The sequence below is a fragment of the Drosophila albomicans genome, chromosome 2R (assembly GCF_009650485.2).
Source record: "Drosophila albomicans strain 15112-1751.03 chromosome 2R, ASM965048v2, whole genome shotgun sequence".
Classification (NCBI taxonomy): domain Eukaryota; kingdom Metazoa; phylum Arthropoda; class Insecta; order Diptera; family Drosophilidae; genus Drosophila; species Drosophila albomicans.
Genome location: NC_047631.2, coordinates 8,902,032 through 8,920,629, shown reverse-complemented (window position 1 = coordinate 8,920,629; position 18,598 = coordinate 8,902,032). Strand labels below are relative to the sequence as shown.

The 18,598-nt window shown below is 35.1% G+C and overlaps 3 protein-coding genes across 5 annotated transcripts in view; 1 reads left to right on the top strand and 2 right to left on the bottom strand.

The window, feature by feature from the left end:
- Window positions 1-9,056, bottom strand: part of LOC117574052 (furin-like protease 1) — a 164,208-nt gene extending 155,152 nt beyond the window's left edge. For 2 of the 3 annotated variants that reach the window (XM_052008234.1, XM_052008235.1), the window contains exon 1: window positions 8,438-9,056. The gene's annotated coding sequence lies outside the window, so the exon portion shown is untranslated. The remainder of the gene's footprint in view (window positions 1-8,437) is intronic. The other variant, XM_052008236.1, reaches the window with a different exon arrangement.
- Window positions 9,057-9,651: 595 nt separating this feature from the next.
- Window positions 9,652-10,800, bottom strand: LOC127566230 (adenosine deaminase-like protein). Its single transcript, XM_052008241.1, has one exon. The coding sequence runs from the start codon at window positions 10,712-10,714 to the stop codon at window positions 9,704-9,706; it is 1,011 nt and encodes a 336-aa protein (XP_051864201.1). The 5' UTR covers window positions 10,715-10,800; the 3' UTR covers window positions 9,652-9,703.
- Window positions 10,801-11,301: 501 nt separating this feature from the next.
- On the top strand, window positions 11,302-13,301 carry LOC127566228 (protein Red). Its single transcript, XM_052008240.1, has 2 exons — window positions 11,302-12,958; window positions 13,022-13,301. Exons 1-2 carry the CDS (start codon window positions 11,381-11,383, stop codon window positions 13,124-13,126), a joined length of 1,683 nt encoding a protein of 560 aa, XP_051864200.1. The 5' UTR covers window positions 11,302-11,380; the 3' UTR covers window positions 13,127-13,301.
- The last annotated feature ends 5,297 nt before the right edge of the window (window positions 13,302-18,598 follow it).

Sequence of the window (18,598 nt, the reverse complement as noted above, 5' to 3'; positions counted from 1 at the left end):
TCTATATATGACATTGAATAATGTAGATTTCGTTTTTGTAATATTCAATTGTCTATGAATTGCTATGAAGGCAAAGATTAGTTGAATAATTATACCCGCTACCCATTGGGTAGTAGAAGGGTAGTATAACTTTGTGCCTGCAAGAAATATATGTAACAGGCAAAAGGAGGCATCTTCGACCCTATAAAGTATATATATAACGGATAAAAATTGTATAACTATAGAGTTTGAATTTTTTGGCGCCGGTTGCACTTTCTAAAAATACTTTTGAATGGCAAGTTACGCCTACTTACTACGAATTTTATCAGCTTTGACTGACAATCCGGGTTTTTGTTTACCTCTATGGTATGCTACCCATAGGGTAGAAGGGTATTAAATTGTTATAAATATATGTAACAGGCAAAAGGCATCTTACGTTATATATATACAGATAAAAAATGTAGAAATATTTGGTATATTTTTGTACCTCTATTTCAGTATATAGATTACCAAATGTAATTTGGTATTTTTGTATTTTCAGTATATTTGTATTTGTGATTTTGTAGAATTCAGTTGGGATCGCATAAAAAATGGTATAACTTATTTTAGAAATACTTTTGAATGACCAATTATGCCTACTTACTACGGATTTCAGCTGCTTTGACGGACAATCTGGTATATTTTGGCGATTAGTTTAAAATTTAGTACTGTATCGATATACCAAATATAGTTTGGTATACTTTAGTAGTTTTGCGGTATATTTTTAGTATTTTTGTTAAGTATCGTTTTATTGAAAATGGATATCGGGTATATCACAGTCGATCACACTCAATTGTAGCTTTCTTCCTAGTTTTGGTTTTTTGCGGTATATTATTTTGGTATATTTTTAGAATAATACCGCAATATTTTGCTTTTTATTAAAAATGGGTAGCGGGTATCTCAGAGTCGAGCACACTAAACTGTAGCTTTCTTACTTTGTTTTCTTTTTGTCCTTAACACATATTAACTATCGATGGAATCAAGAGTCATTTTATATGTATCTCTCTTTAGATCGATTTTCATATTTCTCTTAACTCAAGCATATGCAATTAGAAACTCAATCAGCGTGCGCATAATATGTAATACATTATGTACATATATGCAAAAGTGATTCGATTACATTTTCCATGCCAGTAGGCCATATTCTGATTAATTACGTTGGATAAGATGCTCATAGATATATGGGTAAAGAAAAAGATACGTTGTAGCTGCTGGATACAATTTCAATGTTGTGCATTTCGCTTTTGCTTTGCGCTATTTTTTTTGGTTTTGTTACTTTCCCTGCTGTTGTCAATCGAGTTTACAGTTTTTCATACGAAGCACAGATTGCACAGAAATATGCTTGTTATGTTTTTTTGCTGTTGCTTTTTTTGTAATTCTGGTTTTTCTTTTGTACTCCATACTCGTAACTTTGACTGGGCATTCATCTAATTTAAGGTATGTGTACTCAGATGCTTGTAGCTTTTGTGGTTTATTGGTTATGGATTGACAGACATACACAGACACAGACAAAAGGTACACACACACACAAATATACAAGCACACACTCAATCCATAAATGCGATGCCATGCAATTTTTCAGCAATATTTTTTTTTGGGTTGGTTTCTTTTGTCGAACAACTGAAATTGACTAACGGGTCAAGGTTGACAGAGCGTGCAATGCTTTTATTTATGAAACCCATATACGACGCATACGAAGTAATATTTCGTATAGACGATATGCTACCTCACGTTGCACTTGCATGGCATTTTTAAGCCAGTTGCCAAAAAACAAAAATAAAAACGAAATAGAGTAAATTACGTACTGAACAGCAAATATTAACTATGACATTTATGACACACTTTTCTCTCTACTTGGCTGCAAAATTACATAGAACTTGCAAGCAAGTTTCGGCAAAAGAAGTAGAGACAACAACAACAACAACAGCAGCAGCAATAGTGCAAACAACAACAATTTATTGTCACGTGCCAAAAAGTACACACAGCATATAAAACACAGTGTATAACTTTGCCAAACAAGCAAAGTAAGTGTAAAGCGAGAAAGCAAGAGAAGCTATGCTGCTTGTAGATTATGAATTTAAGAATCGAAGCCTGGATACCCTGTAAGTCTTAAGAATACAATATTTGAGTACTCTAAATGATGATTGAATTCATTAAAAGCTAAAAACTTAAATGATTAATTTGAATTTTTAAATGTATCTTTAATTTATTATGTAGATTATCCACCACTTAATAGCAAACATAAATTAAGAAATATATGAAAATAATTTTAATATTTTTAATGAATTGCTTTCGGCATTTATGGCGCTATTTCAAAACACCTCCGAAATTTATTTTCCTGCACACAGATATGAAAAAAATGTGCATCTATGCTATAAAAAGAGTATTTATTATCTTAGATACAAAAATAAACTTTTTGGCAGTGCTCACAAAAGTTATTCACCCAAAATGAGAAAAAACGCAAAATAAGAAAATACTCGTAAAGAACAAGGCGAAGACGTCACAGCGGCAAATGCCATAAATTTTGTGATTTCACATAAATTTCCACACACACTCAGACATTTCTGCCTTTACACTTCACCTTACGTTTGCATTGTTCATATTTGCATATCAAATCAAGTGTTAAAATGCAGAAGCTTTCGTATTTCACATTTTGTGCAACATTTCTTTGAATCAACCAAGTATTGAGTGAAAGGGAACGTAATGCAAAAGCGTGGCAAAAGGGAAAGGAAAGGAAGGGCAATCGCTTGTTTGTCGAGTTTGTGCAAATAAACAAACAAACAAACAAACAAACAGTGGCAAACAAACATTACGTGCATTATAGCTTTTCCCCATAGATGATGTATATTTAGTAACAAAATGTGTGAGCATGCCTTGGTAGATCTTATTTTTACATCCCTTTGCTTCAGCTTTTATTTATTTTTTCTACCCTGTTCCTAACAGAATTGACAAACTTGGCTTATTATAATATCGTTTATTTCTCTGAATTATTTTCTATACAATTTTTCTTTTAAAATGTATAAAAATACCGTAAACAATTGTAAAACCCTTGGCTAGATATAATACCAAATATAAACAACATTTTGTATCTTATTATGTATGTAATTTCTTAAAGTATATTAAAAAAAAAAACATACTTTTTCTTTGTATGTTAAAAAAACACAAAAAAATATAAATTGTAAAAATCTTTTCTAAAACAATTGAATCAAATTCAGCATGACTTGTTAAAGGGTATCTTTTAGTCAGTTAGCGCATTTCAACTGAATTTTGATGTTAATATTTATTTTTTCCGGGTCAGTTGTTTGCCAGTCAACTTTTGTGTTTGGCAACTGAATTGAAGATATTTCCATGTTGTGGGTAATGCACTTTTAAAGTTCCTTTTATGGTAGAGATTGTCAAAATTGATTGTCAATTTGTTGAGAGGCTAGAGAGAGAGACATCAAAAATAGATGACCCGAAAATGCTGTAAGACAAGTGTGATAAATTGTACTTTAAAGCCAGTTGAATGTCAATATAAACATTTGATTTTTCATTATATAATAAAATATCAATAATTGAACAATTTCGATTGAAGAACGATTACCAAAATAAATATGTAACTGTGTAATTTCCCTTCCTAACCCTTTAACATCGTTCTCCCTTCACACATCGTTGCAAAGTGTGTGAAACTTCAAAGAAAATTTGAAAAACATTTCAGGCGCTCACAATTGAACCGAGAGAAGCGCAAAATCTGCAATATCCGGTAATTTGGAGGAAGAGTTTTCATGACTGTTTTTCTTTTTTTTAGTTGTTCAACTTTTGTAGCAAAGAAAAGACAAAAGAAATAGCTGTGTCATCGTTGCGTCTTTCGCGTTTCGTTTCGCGTTGCTTTCTCAAGACTCACAAGACTAGAAACTAGACTAACTAACTAAATATAATGTATGCAAGTATGTTTGTTGGGTGCCTATTGTCTATGAGAACATATGTATGTGTATATGATATGTACATAGAGCTCTGTTCCGTTTTGGGAACTGCCAAAGACAAACAATGGCAATGTCAGACAGTTTTCCGGCTTTTCCATGCGCCGCTTTTGCTATGCATCGCACGTCTAGGGAAGCTCAAAGAAAAGCCGCCAAACGTTAGCAAAAAAAAAAAAAAAAAAAAAAAATAACAAATATATGTATATAGAAATAAAACGAGATGCTGAGAAGGTGAGTTTTAAAAGGGAGGGTCGTGTGTTTTGTAAGAAAGATTGGAAAAAAATGTTATAATTTGCCGTCTGGCTGCGAAGAGAACGTGAAAAGACGCCGAGTTTGTTTGTTTGTTTGTCAATGTCGCGTGCGTGCCGCATTCCAGCCAGAAAGTTGTTCAAATGAATTGGCCTCAGTTTAAAGAGAACACCAAAAAAAAAAAAAGAAAAAAAGAACCTAAGAAACAGGCCAACTAAATAGATGAAACATATACATCTAGTATACTAGATTAGTTGCAAGCATTGGCGAGGCATTTCATTAAAAATGTTCATGTAACAATTGCTTATTTACATTTACTTTATTTGCTCGTTGCCTTTGCCGTTGCTGTTGCCGTTTTGCTATTTAGTTGGCCACGTGCCAAAACTGTGCGCCTCTTCCCCTCTGGACACGCCTAAATTCTCCAGACCGCTTTCAGTTAAAAGCAAACAGCACAAACTGCCTAATGCCTTCCACATCCCGTCGTTTCACTTTTTTTTTGTGTCGTTGGTCAAGTCAACAGACAAATGCAAAGGAAACGACAAAAGGCAAAGATGTGGCACGCTGATGTGGCAACCGAATCGATGACTCTTATAACGCACCCAAGAGCATCTTATCAATGCTTCTGTAATTTTGAAAATGATTATTTCATCGCATTACGAATGAGACACAATGAAAGAATAATGACACTCAACATTTAAGAAAATAATTAAGAGGGATCAGATGATTTCTAAGAAATTTTTTATATATATCCCGAAATATTAACAAAAAGATAATTTTCTTAAATCATTCTTATGAATAGTATTAGAGTAATTGTCTCTTAAGCAAACTGTTAACAATAACTAAATAATTTATAAAAGTCTAACGAGAGATTACTAAGAAACTTATTATATTTTTATTTTATCTTATTTGAAATTAACAAGCAACAAGGTCTGCAAAGTTAATAATCAAATATGTATAATAATTTTATTTTTATTTAGCAAATAATCAAAACTAAAAAGGCTTTTTCCAATTAAATCAGTACGAAATAATTCTTGAAATTTACCAAATTAGCATACCGAATATACTAAGATATACACAAAGGTATTAATGGTATATCAATATACTTTCATACATTTAAAATATGCCAAAGAATATAATTATACCAGATTGTCAAGCAAAACTTATTAATTATTTCTTAATCAATTTATACAATTTTAATCTGATAGCAAGCATCAGGAATCATAAAGACCGTAATTAATTTTGTTAGTATTAAGAATCCAGATTTAGGCGTTACACAAAATCTAAATGAATAAATGATTACATTATTTTCTATATGATGAAAATATTTGTTCAACAATGCAGTAAAAATTAAAATTACTAAAATCAAATTAATTACATTAACATAATTATTAGTATTGCTATTTTCTTTAATTATAAGAGATCAAAAGGCAACCGTAAATTTGCTGCATAGTACTTTAACCTTCCATAAAAATGTGGATAAATTAATCAATTAAGTAACGGCCTTAACTTCATTTCCAAATGATTCAATTCCAACATATGTTCGTGTAAATATTGTATGTATAGTAAGTATATACCATATATGTTATGTATATATTTCTTTCCCCACTTAGCTCCTCTTCAAAGAGCGCTGAGAAAACGCAGCTGGCCAATAAGATATACTATTAAATACGCTTCAGCTGGCCAGCAAAAAGCACACATAACATTAGTAACGATTTATTAGAAATTTTTAAAGAGTGTGTTTGCGTTATAAACACTGCAATTTCAAATCAGAATGATTTTACAAATTTTCGCTAAGCCTGTTGTTAAAACATTTTTTTAAGGAGGTATAATGCCGGATTATGAAATATAATCAATCGCTTGCATTTATTACAGGGTATTTCTATGTCAAGAATTCACTAATACGCTGAGAATTTATGTGAAGAAGAAACTAAACAAAAGTTTAGACAAAAATCAAATAAACATAAATTCTTGAACAAATTTCCAGCTTGTGAAAACGTGCGAAAAACGTTGACGTCTTCTTTTTTGCTCTGCGGAGGCGTGCGAAATTTGCTGTTGTTGGCCTTAAGTCAATTTTCTTTTTGCATACATATATACATATATAGGAAATTGTATATACGAATTTGAGTATGTGTTAGATAATAAAAGTTTTTGGTTTTGTATATTCTATTGTAGTTGCATTTAATGATTGTGTTTCTAAGTACATCTAAATAAATCTAAATTTATTTTTCGAATTTGCTCATTTTTTCATGAGTGATGCTTTCTAAAGAATGATAAAAATTCAATATACATTTTATGTATTCACTCGATAAGTCAATGTTGTTATAGATAGTTATTTGATTGATTTTAGCGCCAGAGTATTAATAGAATAATTCTGTTTTACTTTTATTTTTTCGCATATCTTGCAGCTATTTTGGGGCGTTTCTGCTTCTCATCATCAGAGCCACACAATGTGTTTAATATGCTTATAATTGGACATGATTTATGCTCCCCAGGCCTCGATGGTGATGGAGGCCTCAAGAGTCGACATGCGGTGAATTCACGTCAAAGTACTCAATGCAAATAATAAATAATTCTTCTGTAATGTTCGCCTTCACTGCCTACAGAGTATTAGACGTCTCTCTCTCTCGCTCTCTCTCTCTTTATTATTTACCCAATATTGCCGTACTTTTTCTATTGGGTTGCCCACAAGTCACGTTCTTTATTATTATATTTTTGATGGGGCCTTCAAGTTCTCAGAAGACTGGGATACAAAATGATCATATGATTCATGCATTCATTAACCTTTCATTAATTCGTTGTAATCGCAAGAACAACCTATACATACGTACATAAGAAACTTTATGAATTTTCCTTGCTAAGCATATTTTATCAGAGATCCGTGAAGAAAATTCTGTATTTGAAAAACAAAGAAAAACACTAGAAGAATGTATCTTCCATTTGATTTTCTCGCAGCTTGTTTGAATGATGGTTTCCAGAAACAAAAAGAATAATGAGACGCACAATCGAAAACAAAAGAAAAGATTGAACACAAAACGAAAAAAAAATAAGAATGTTAAAATTTGCACAAGATTTCAAATTGAATCAACAATCCGATGTGTGCAAAAAATCTTCTAAAAGCTTTAAAAATCCATTAACAAAGTTTAACAGCCTTGGCAACAAAATAACAAGAAATAAAATACGCATTTTAAAATATACAAAACACAAGAATAAATAAAAAGAAACCACAAATCGCTTTAGATGCCCGAACAAGAAATGAAAATGAACTTTTAATAGGCGGGCAGAGGTAAAAGGCAAAGGCAACGGCAAAAGCAAACGCAGAAATCAGATTAATAATTGCTGAGAGCAAATAAAACATAATTAAGACAATACAAAACCAGAGAAAACCAACAAAAACAAAAACGGAACAACAACAGTAACACGCACAGAAGCAGAGAAAAGAAATCTAAAAGTAAACTATAAGCACCAACTACCTGTAAAGCAACAACAACAATGCAGAGAGCGTGTGTTTTGGCTGAGCGTAAGGTGAGAGCAGAGGAGCAGCAAAGAGCAAAACCGGTATCACAAACAAACAAACAAAGCAAAGAAGACAACCAAATACCCAAGCATGCATGCATGTACACACACTCACATTCACACAATTTATAAATATATGTACACGGAATATGCTGGTATATGTGGTAAAAGAAAATGATGTACAATAAAACGATGACGACGACGTAGACGTCTACGTCGCGTTGTCGCATGCAAAAGCAATAACAACAGTACGGAATGAAGGGGAGAGCAAGAAAATGCAACAATAAGACACAAAAAAACGCAAAAGCAACAGAAAATGTGCACGCTGACAGGTTCAAAAGCAAAACGTAAATGAAACGAAAACGGGAGCTAAATTGTCACCGACGCCGACGGCAGACAACGACACTAGGATGCGACGCGTTGCGATACGTTGCGTTGTTGCATTCAACAAGCTGCAATTGCAGATGTAGCAGCAACATCAACGTATTTTTACCCATTAGCGCAAATATTTGAATGATTTTGCCTACTGCTGACGACCGCATTTCGAGTTATTTAGCAAAAGTAAAAGCAAAACAAAAACAAACGCAGCGCGCGCGCTCTTTTACACCCACACAAACGCACACACAAGTCGCACGCATAAAACGGTACTTTCATCACTTTGTGATTTCTCAACATTTTCATTTTTTTGCATTACTCACCTTATGTGTATTTTTGTAGACAACGACGACTCTTTTGCTTAGTTCCTTTTCTTGTTTTCTGCACTATAGTTTACTTGCATTTGTTTATGCTAACAAAATATTTTATTACAATATTTGTATGTTTATGTTGTGGAATGGGAGGGGAGTGGAGAAGCGACAATAACATCAAATCACAAGCACATGCTTACTCGCATGCACACATACACGCACACACTTTCATATACACTAACTAATACACACACGCCTACACTATAGCGGCAATAAAGCACTTGTGTGTGTTGTGCACTTTGTGCTTTTTCAACTTTTTTGAAACGGTGCTTCGATTTAGATATTGTGTTGTTGCTACGGCTGATGTTGTTGATGTCGAGTATTGCACGCAAATAAACACAAGCAATTGTTGTTTTGCTATATATTTTCAATAATCATGCAGTAACGCTTGCACGTTTAATTGCTGCTGCTTTTTGCGGGCTCATAACAAAATTTGCTGCTTACTTCGAAATTGTTTGACACTCTTTATTATTTACGAACACACTTCAAAGAACGAAACGAAATAACACACTGGCAGCGATCAAACCGGCGCAGAGACGCGACCACACGCACGGACAAGAGAAATAGTACTGGCCAGAAAAGCTGTTAAATTTTCTTATAAGAGCGCAGAGTTAACATAGCAGAGATGAGCGCGTGTGCCAAGTGGCACGAAAGCCTAACAATCATTAGACCGATAGCCATAATAATCGATACATAAGTAGAATTTTCTTTAATACTTATGGTTACAAAACTAACAAGTAATGTTAAGCAATTAGTTTTGGTTTTTCAGTTCATATTGTTGCACCACATTTCTCGTGTCAGGCACGAAATTTAGACACGCCGGCATCCCCTTAACAGCGCCTGTTATTTAACACACTTCTGCATACATCAAACTGTCAACTAGAGATGGACTCCAGCTTGTTCTATGTTATTAATGCATATATTTGATGCAATATAGAAATGCTGAAGCCCAAGAGGTTAATAATTAAGAAACAAATGAATTCGGGAGCAATAGTGGTAAAAGGTTGATAAAATTTGAGTGATGCATTAGGCGGGAACTGGGTTGGCATACACAACAAATGTTAAATTAACATTTATGCTTAAACTAAAGGAGAGCCGCAGAAAAAGAGCAACAATACGCTCTTCTCATGTTAACTAATCAAAAGAGAATAACATTCAAGAGCAAAAGCGCGCCATTTCGAATCTCTAAAATACTTTATTTGTAAATAAATGCAATTCCTATTGACGTCGAGTGAATGCATAAAGCCGCATCTTCATTTTCAACTTTTCCTCGGGCGAGGCAAACGAATGCTGCACTGCCTCCATGGTCAGATCGATGCACTGACTCCGCGTCAATCCAAAGGTTTCACTCGCTAACACAAATTCTTCGGACAATGTGGAATCGAAGACCCCGCAATCATCGGTGCACAACACTTTGGGGGCATCGGCCAAAAAAAGTTGCTTGAGATGATGCGAACCAAAGCTAGACACGGTCCCAGTCTTGACATTGCTGCTAAGGCAACATTCGATGGGTATATTCTGTTCCTTCATATGTGCAAAGCCGGAGTTACCCAAGAAAGTCCCATGGCCGCAACGGGACATGCCAAACATGAGCATCTCACGAATCTCTGAAGGATTGTCAATTTCCGCACAGTGTATAGCCAATTTAAGACCATGTTGTCGAGCCTTCTCCAGCACCGGAGCAAAATCGGAGAACTTGCCCTGATTAGGGTCGCCGCTAAAGTCAATGCCAGCAATAAGCTCAGGCTCTTTTTGACCAAGTTCGATGGCCAAAGCGACTGTTTCCTCGGCCACCTCTAACGGCTCGCCACGATTTATCGATGGCAATAACTTAACGGTAATCGCATGTTCAGTAGTAGCTTTTTCGATGGCTGCCATGACAACTTCCAGATAAGCGCGCCGAGTCATGTTGTCATTGGATTTTGGTGTGGTTCGCAGCTCCAGATACATTACATTATCCTTGGCGAAATCACGTATTGTCAGCTCTGTGGCGCGTTCTAATCCCTTGCGTGTTGAAGTCAACTCGTGCACGAATGCAAACTTTTGAAAGCAATCGTTTAAATTGGACCCCTTCTTGAAGGTTATGAAACGCTCGCACATCGATGCAAACTCGTCGCTCTGTTGGCCATAAACATTCTCGGCCAGCTCCTTAATGCTGTCGATATTCAAGCTGCCGTTGAGGTGAGCGTGCAGCTCAACCTTAGGCAATCCTTGTAGAAACTTTATCATTTTGTATAAAATTATATTTATTTTTGTTTGTATGTCAGCCGTTACTCGAAACAAATTGTAAACAAAAATATTAATCCATTCATCAGTCGGTTTCAAACAGCTGGAACAATTAGAGGTGGATAAGCATCGATACTTTAATGTTAATGTCATCGATATTTAACAGTTTCCTGAAACAAATTTATTATTGTAAATTATATATTTAACAAAATTTGCCATTTTTAATAATAAAAAAAATAATGATTTGTTTTACATATGTTTAAATAACAATTATATAAACCACATAAATAATTGTCACTTGGGAAATGGCGCGCCACTTAAAACAAAGTGTTGTCTGTTTAGACGTATCACTAATCAGATTATCTTTCATTAATAAAATAATACATAATTGATAATAATACATAAAAAATAAGGAGCACTTATTTTACCAATCTAATATTATATTAAATATATAAGAATTTACTAACAAGTACAACTATGAACAATATTTTCCTTAACATTATGGAGACTGTTTTTTTGCACTGTTATTAACAGCTGACAGCAGGGCTGCAATATTTTTTTTCCACTCCGATAACAAGTAATCGATAACACCACTATGACAAGTTGAGATTATTGCATTGAGAAAAACAAAATATACACAAAAAGTGTAAATATTGATAAGTTATCGTAATGTCGGAAACACATTTGGAGGCGCCTCCATCGGTGCGTCTAACAAACGATGATTTTCGCAAGCTGCTGGCCACACCGCGTGCTCCGCCACCAGGATCCTCCACAAGCAGTGGAGGAGGCAGCGGTTACCTTGCTACCGCCCAGTTTGCAACGCCTGCAGCGGTCAGTGGAGAAAAGAAGAAAAGTCAGAGCAGCAGCGAGCGCAACGATTTGCGACGCAAAAAGAAGAATTTCTATGCAGCTCTCAAAAAGCAGGAGGATGTGAAGCTGCAGGAGCTCTCTGAGAAATACAGAGATCGGGCACGTGAGCGTCGCGACAATGCGAATCCCGATTACCAGAATGCCAGCACACCGGGTCACGGTAGCAGCACCAACGCGTATCGCGCTGTGGCACCTGATGTCAAGAGTGGTGTGGATGCGGCGGAGCGACGTCGGCGTATTATTCAGGAGTCAAAGTTCTTGGGCGGTGACATGAAGCACACTCACTTGGTGAAGGGTCTCGATTATGCGCTGCTGCAAAAAGTGCGCTCCGAGCTACACACCAAGGAAGCCGAAGAGGAGGAGCTTGCCGCAGCTCTGGCGCGCGAAAAACTCGCTGAAGCTGCAGCGGCTGCGGAGCAACTGGAGGCAGAACGTCGCGAAGCCGAAGATATCAATGCCATCAATGGTCAGATGGCACGCAACATTTACAATCTCATCCAGGCACGTCGATCCAAGGAGGTGCCACGCAACGAACTCTTTGCACCCGGTCGCATGGCCTATGTCATCGATATGGAGGATGAAATGGATATGGATATACCCACAACCCTGAAGCGTTCCAAGTACGAGGTGCCCGTGGCACGCGAAGACATTGCCACGCTGACTACCAACGACATTGTCATCAATAAACTCTCGCAGATTTTGAGCTATTTGCGCGCCGGAGGACGCAACAAAAAGAACAAGAAACGCGACAAGGATAAACCGTTGTTCTACGAGAAGGAAGTGGAGCATGTGCGTGGCCAGCAGCATGTTGGCAGCGGTAGCAGCAGTGCGGCAGGCGGAGGAGGAGCAGGAAGCAGCTCTACAAGTGGCGGCAAAACAAACAAACCACTCGGCGATAGCATCTACGACGATGTGGGCGACTATCAACCAAGTGCATCGCGTAGCGACCGACATCATCAATCCAAAGCCAACACTCAATCCTACTTTGGGGATGCGCCGCCCGAGGTAGCCGAGCCGGTGATAACCAGTATACCGCCACCGCCAAAGATATCCAAGGCAATGGCATCGCGATTTGCCAATGAACCGGAAGGCTATGCCGAGTGCTATCCGGGTTTGGAGGAGATGAACGATGCTATTGATGATTCCGACGATGAAGTTGATTATACCAAAATGGATTTGGGCAATAAGAAGGGACCGATTGGTCGCTGGGACTTTGACACTCAGGAGGAATACTCGGACTACATGAGCACCAAGGAGGCGCTGCCAAAAGCTGCCTTCCAGTACGGTGTTAAGATGCAGGATGGCCGCAAGACGCGCAAAAATAAAACCGAAAAGAATGAAAAGGCCGAACTCGATCGCGAGTGGCAAAAGATTCAGGTAACGTCGAAATACAAGCGATGAATACTTGCTTCTGAAATATAATTGTCTTTCTGCTTTCAGGGTATTATACAGAAGCGAAAATTACCCAAGGACGGCGGCGGTGGAGGAGGTGGATCAGGAGGCGGTGGGGGTGATGAGCCTGACTATAAATCTGCAAAATATTGAATGTCTGAGAAGCCAGTTAGAAGTGATGACGGTTATTCTATTGAATATGTTGAAATTGACTTTAAATATCTGCTATCGAAGGGATGACGAAATAATTTTAGGATGCGCTATAATCTTATAAATTTAATTGTAGACGCCATAATTAATAACCTTTGCTTATCAATAAATAAATTGAGCTCAGACGAGAAATTCTATTGCAATTCAACTTACTTTATGTGGAAAAATCTTCAAATTTAATTATAAACTGAATAACGAGTAATATATATATTATATATTTATATTATTAAAAAAAAATATAATACCCACATGGAAACGATTTATCAAACACTGCAAAATTTAAAGCAATTTGTTTTGTTTTCTAAAAGTGCAAGTTTATGGATAATTTAATAATAACAAATAAGAAAACTACAGAGTATGCTCGACTGTAAGATATCCGCTACTCATTTGCAATAAAACCAGATTCTAAAAATGTACCAAAAATATAGCGTGATATATTCGAATATATTCGGTACAAAATATATCAAATATTCTAAAATTAAACTTGTTATTCGATTTTTGTCGACGAAATGGAAACAAATGTCGAAAAAAATTATATCTCTATCTCTTAAAGTCTCTGACAGACAGACATGACTAGATCGTCTCGGCTGTTGACGCTGGAGTCTTAGATGCCTCCTACTGCCTGTTACATATATTTCCTGCTGGCACAATGTTATAATACCCTTCTACCCTATGAGTTGCGGGCATGAAAAAGTTTCTATGTGTTTCCTAAAAAATCAATCAACGGAACTGGACGAAGTCAATAGAGAAGACCAAAAGAATCATACAGACTCCAAATAATTTAATTATTTTATTCTGGCAAAATAATTTTTTTAATACATACATATGTAGATATTGCTGGAGCGAAAACAATTTTCAATACATTGTGATTATATTTACATTATACATTCAATACATATTTACGGGAATTATAAGTTTGGATTCTCAATTTGAGAATTAAACAAATGTGAAAAGGAAACATGAATTTAGATTCAAATACAATTGTTTCAAAGACAAAATAAGCAAGCAAGTTATACAGTTGTAACCATTGTTTGTCTTCTCTGCTTATGGGGCATAGCATATGCGAGTTTCCTCCAGAAATGTGGATCATCGCGTTGTAGATACGTGTGATATTTCAAAAAGGTCCTTAGCTCCGAGTCGAGGCTATCAATTTCTACTTCAGGATACAATATGACAATCAGTCGTTTGTGGCTATCACCCGATGTCGCCTGTATTGCGGTTCGTAGTTCAAATCGACTCCAAGGGGACTTCGTAAACTCTTTGGTCAACAAGATGATGATTCTTTTGCTCTCGTCTATTGACTCCAAAATGCACTGAGAAATCGATGCTCCTACCATCCAGTTGCGTTGATAGAAACACAGCTTAAATTCCAGAGGTCCATTCTCCAGTTTCTCAACGTACTCCTCAACCATGTCCAAGTTCCTATGTGAAAATGCAAGAAATGCGTCAAATTTCTTATTTTTGTTTGCTTCAGGTTCTAATTGAGTTATCCAATTAACGAGAAGATTGCGTTCATAAAGAAACATCATAATGGACTTCTTGTAACACAGATATACATTTATCATGACAGCGATGCCTATAATAGATCCAACACCGACAATATAAATGTAATTATTTGGTAATCCACAAATATCTGTTTTTGTGAGATGAGCTATCAGACCAAGATTACATTTTACACTTCTGCGGTCTTCAATTGTATTATTCAAGTGATGGGAAACGAATGAAACAAAAGCGTAATTATTGCATTCACAGATCCAAGGATTCCCAGCTAGCTTAAGTCGTAGTCCTGGTCGATTCGATAGAAAATCCAGCACACTTTTGTCCAGGGATCGAAGACTATTGTTGCTGATATCCAAATATGTTAAATTGGGTGGCAGTTGAGCAACATGTAATTCCGTAAGGTTATTATTAGCGAGATGCAGTTCCGATAGATTGTAATATCCATACAAGGTTGAGTTTGGCAATTTGGTTAAGTTCTGATTATTTAAATAAAGAGCCGTCTTTCCAATTATTGGGTTCACCAACTCTGGTACTTTCGTTAGTTGTTTCGTAGTTAGTTTATCGTATTCAATTATAAATCTCTGTGTTGCTTTCTCTAGCTTACAATTGAAGTGTTCAGGACAACTTTTTTTGTTGACGTCCGCGTTGAAGCAACAATCACTTGAATGTTGTGAACATAAGAGGAATGTAACGGGTACATACGGTACACTGGGATGATTGTATATTGAAAAATTTTTTTCTTTAGAGAATTCGATAAAGCGTAATTTTGTGTAATCTTTAAAAAAGTGAAGAAGAAAAGGTTCGTAACTGAAGTGAAGTTCTAAGAATTCCAAATTATTTTGTAATTCCAGTGAAAGTGCCCAGTCAAAACTCCATTGTCTAGTAGATACGAATATACTTAAATTCTTTAGATTTAATGTTTGAAAATGTTCGGCATCTAAGGTAACTTCTTCCTTTGATTTAATTGTGAGACTCAATAATTTGTTTAGTCCATGGAAAAAATTTCGTGGAACAGCCATATCTATATCGAAGTCTTCGTCAGATGTGGATATTTCTCGAAAGTATGTTCAAATTCTATGCATAAGTCTTTCAACTGAGCTGCTTTAGTAAAATTTATGTATTTACTTTGTCTGAAGCTCATTGTAATGCGAAGTTTTTCAAGATTTGGATAACATCTTAAAAATTCCTCTAGAATATCAAGTTGTATTCTACCCTTAAAATTTTTAAAGTTGACATCTAAATAGTCTTCATAATAGTCGTAATCCAAATAAGACACGGCATATGTACAGGAAGGATCAAAAGGATCAAAATCACAATTTATATTTCCGATTGCAAGAATTATGACAAATATTTTAAATACTTTTGTCCTCATTTTAAAATGTTCTGTTGTATTAAAGGGCGAATTTGCAACTGAGGAAACGTTCGCAATGGTCTTCTATATATTACATGGAAATTTGCTTAAAATATGTTTCTATAATAGCTCCTTTGGGATCAATCTGCAGTTATAAGTACATAAATTACCAAACGGCGAATATTTACAATCCAAATATAAACTGCATTTTGCAAATTAGTTGCAAATTGAAACTGCACCTCTATTACACTTCCTTCGCTTGTGACATTTATTTAGATAAAGTTATAAAGATTAAAAAATAAAATAAAGAAAAAATGTTCTAATTTTAAAATAAATAATTTAAATAAAATTTAAATTATTTTTGAGTTTTTAAAACAAAAAAATTAAAAATGACCAAAAAAAATAAAAAAGTGAAATCTAATTTTATAAGCAAATGCTTCTTCATCTTCAGATTCATTAAAAAAAGTGCTTTAGCCCTGTCAATGTAAGTACTTAGAAACTATGAAAACTATGCACGACAAATTTGCTGTAAAGTTTTTTGTTTATCCATTCTAAGGGACCGTTTTATGTAGTAGAACTCTAAATAAACAAGGGTATTATATATATATTATATATATATTATAGTTAGCAACAAAGTTCTTGTTGAACGTGCTCGACTTCAAGTAACTTTTGCTTAGAGTTTGTTTAAATATATAATCTAATAATCTTTTCTTTTAACAGTTTATAGTTTAATATGTTAAATATTTAACTAAGCTGCTCAAATTAATTGAAAACCTTTAAAATACAGGTACGCAGTATGTAGTCGAGCATTCTTTTCGGACGAAAAGTTTAAATACAATACAATACAATAGGAAATACCCTTCAAGATACGGACATATATAAGACTTTTGTTTTAACTTATTTGGATTGCTCTCCAAGGATCAATATATTATATATTCAATTAATAGCTGAATATGTAATCTATATAAAGGAATGTTCCAATCAATTCCCCAGTTGCAACTTCTTAAGATAACTGAACATTACTGAATGTAAATAAGTGATGTAATTTTTTATGGGAATTTCATGGAAATGAATTTCCACTCTAGCAATAACTTAATACGTTTATTATAACTTTGTGTCCCTCAGAAAATGTATGTAACAGAAAAATGTATGTATAAAGTACATATATATTCTTTATCAGCGTCGACAGACGAGACAATCTATATGAACTATATGATCCATATGAACACCTAGATCTCAGAGACTATAAAAGATAGAGCTATAATTTTTTCGTCAGCATTTGTTATATTTGCACGCATGTTTGTGTAAAATTTCCGGGACGCCCACTTCCGCTCCCGCAAATCGAATAAACTTGAATAACAAGTTATATACAATAGTAAATATAGTCTTTTATGATTCCCGAAAATTTGGATGCGACAGATAAAAATGGTCAAAGTTATTAAAGAAATACTTTTGTATGGGCAAAAACGCCCACTTACTAGGGGTCTTAGTTGCTCAAGCTGACAACATGGTATATTTTGCACTCTTTAGTATATATTGAGTGTAGTATAATGGCAATATATCAAGTATACCATTTTTATACCCGCTACCCATAGGGTAGAAGGGTATTATAACTTTGTGTCGGCAGGAAATGTATGTAACAGGTAGAAGGAGGCATCTCCGACCCTATAAAGTATATATAGTCTTGATCAGCGTCAACAGCCGAGACGATATAGCCATGTCCGTCTGTCCGTCCGTCCGTATGAGACTATAAGAGATAGAGCTATAATTTTTTTTCGACAGCATTTGTTATGTTTGCACGCAGATTAAGTTTGTTTCAAATTTTTGCCGCGCCCACTTTCGCCCCTTCAAATCAAAAAAATCGAATAACAAGTGTAATTTTAAAGCTAGAGCTAATTTTGGTATATACAATAATTACTGCAGTAGTTATGATTCCTGAAAATTGTGGTTGCGATCAGATAAAAATTGTGGAAGTTATTAAAGAAATACTTTTGTATGGGCAAAAACGCCTACTTACTAGGGCTCTTAGTTGCTTTGGCCGCCAATCTGGTACATTGTGCCGTCTATGGTATATTCTGAATGGTGTACTATATCGATATACCAAACATATCATTTGATATATTTTTAGTATTTTTAATATTTTGCCTTTATTAAAAATGGGTAGCGGGTATCTCACAGTCGAGCACACTCGACTGTAACTTTCTTACTTGTTTTAAAATATTTTTGAGTTTTTTTGCAGTTTATTATTTTGGTATATTTTAAAATAAATACAGTAATATTTTGCTTTTATTCAAAATGAGTCGCGGGTATCTCACAGTCGAGCACACTCGACTGTGGCTTTCTTACTAGTTCAAATAAGAATTTGATCTTAAGAGATTAAAATTTGAATTGAAATGTAATGGGAGGAAAGGTGAAATTGGTGAACTGCTCTAAAAAATATATTATTTAGCTCACTTATGTGATTTCGTGTTCATTTAGTCCCCGTCTGTATAATTTTATATCCGCTATCCATAGCGTAGAATGGTATTATAACTTTGTGCCTCCAGGAAATGTAACACGGAGTA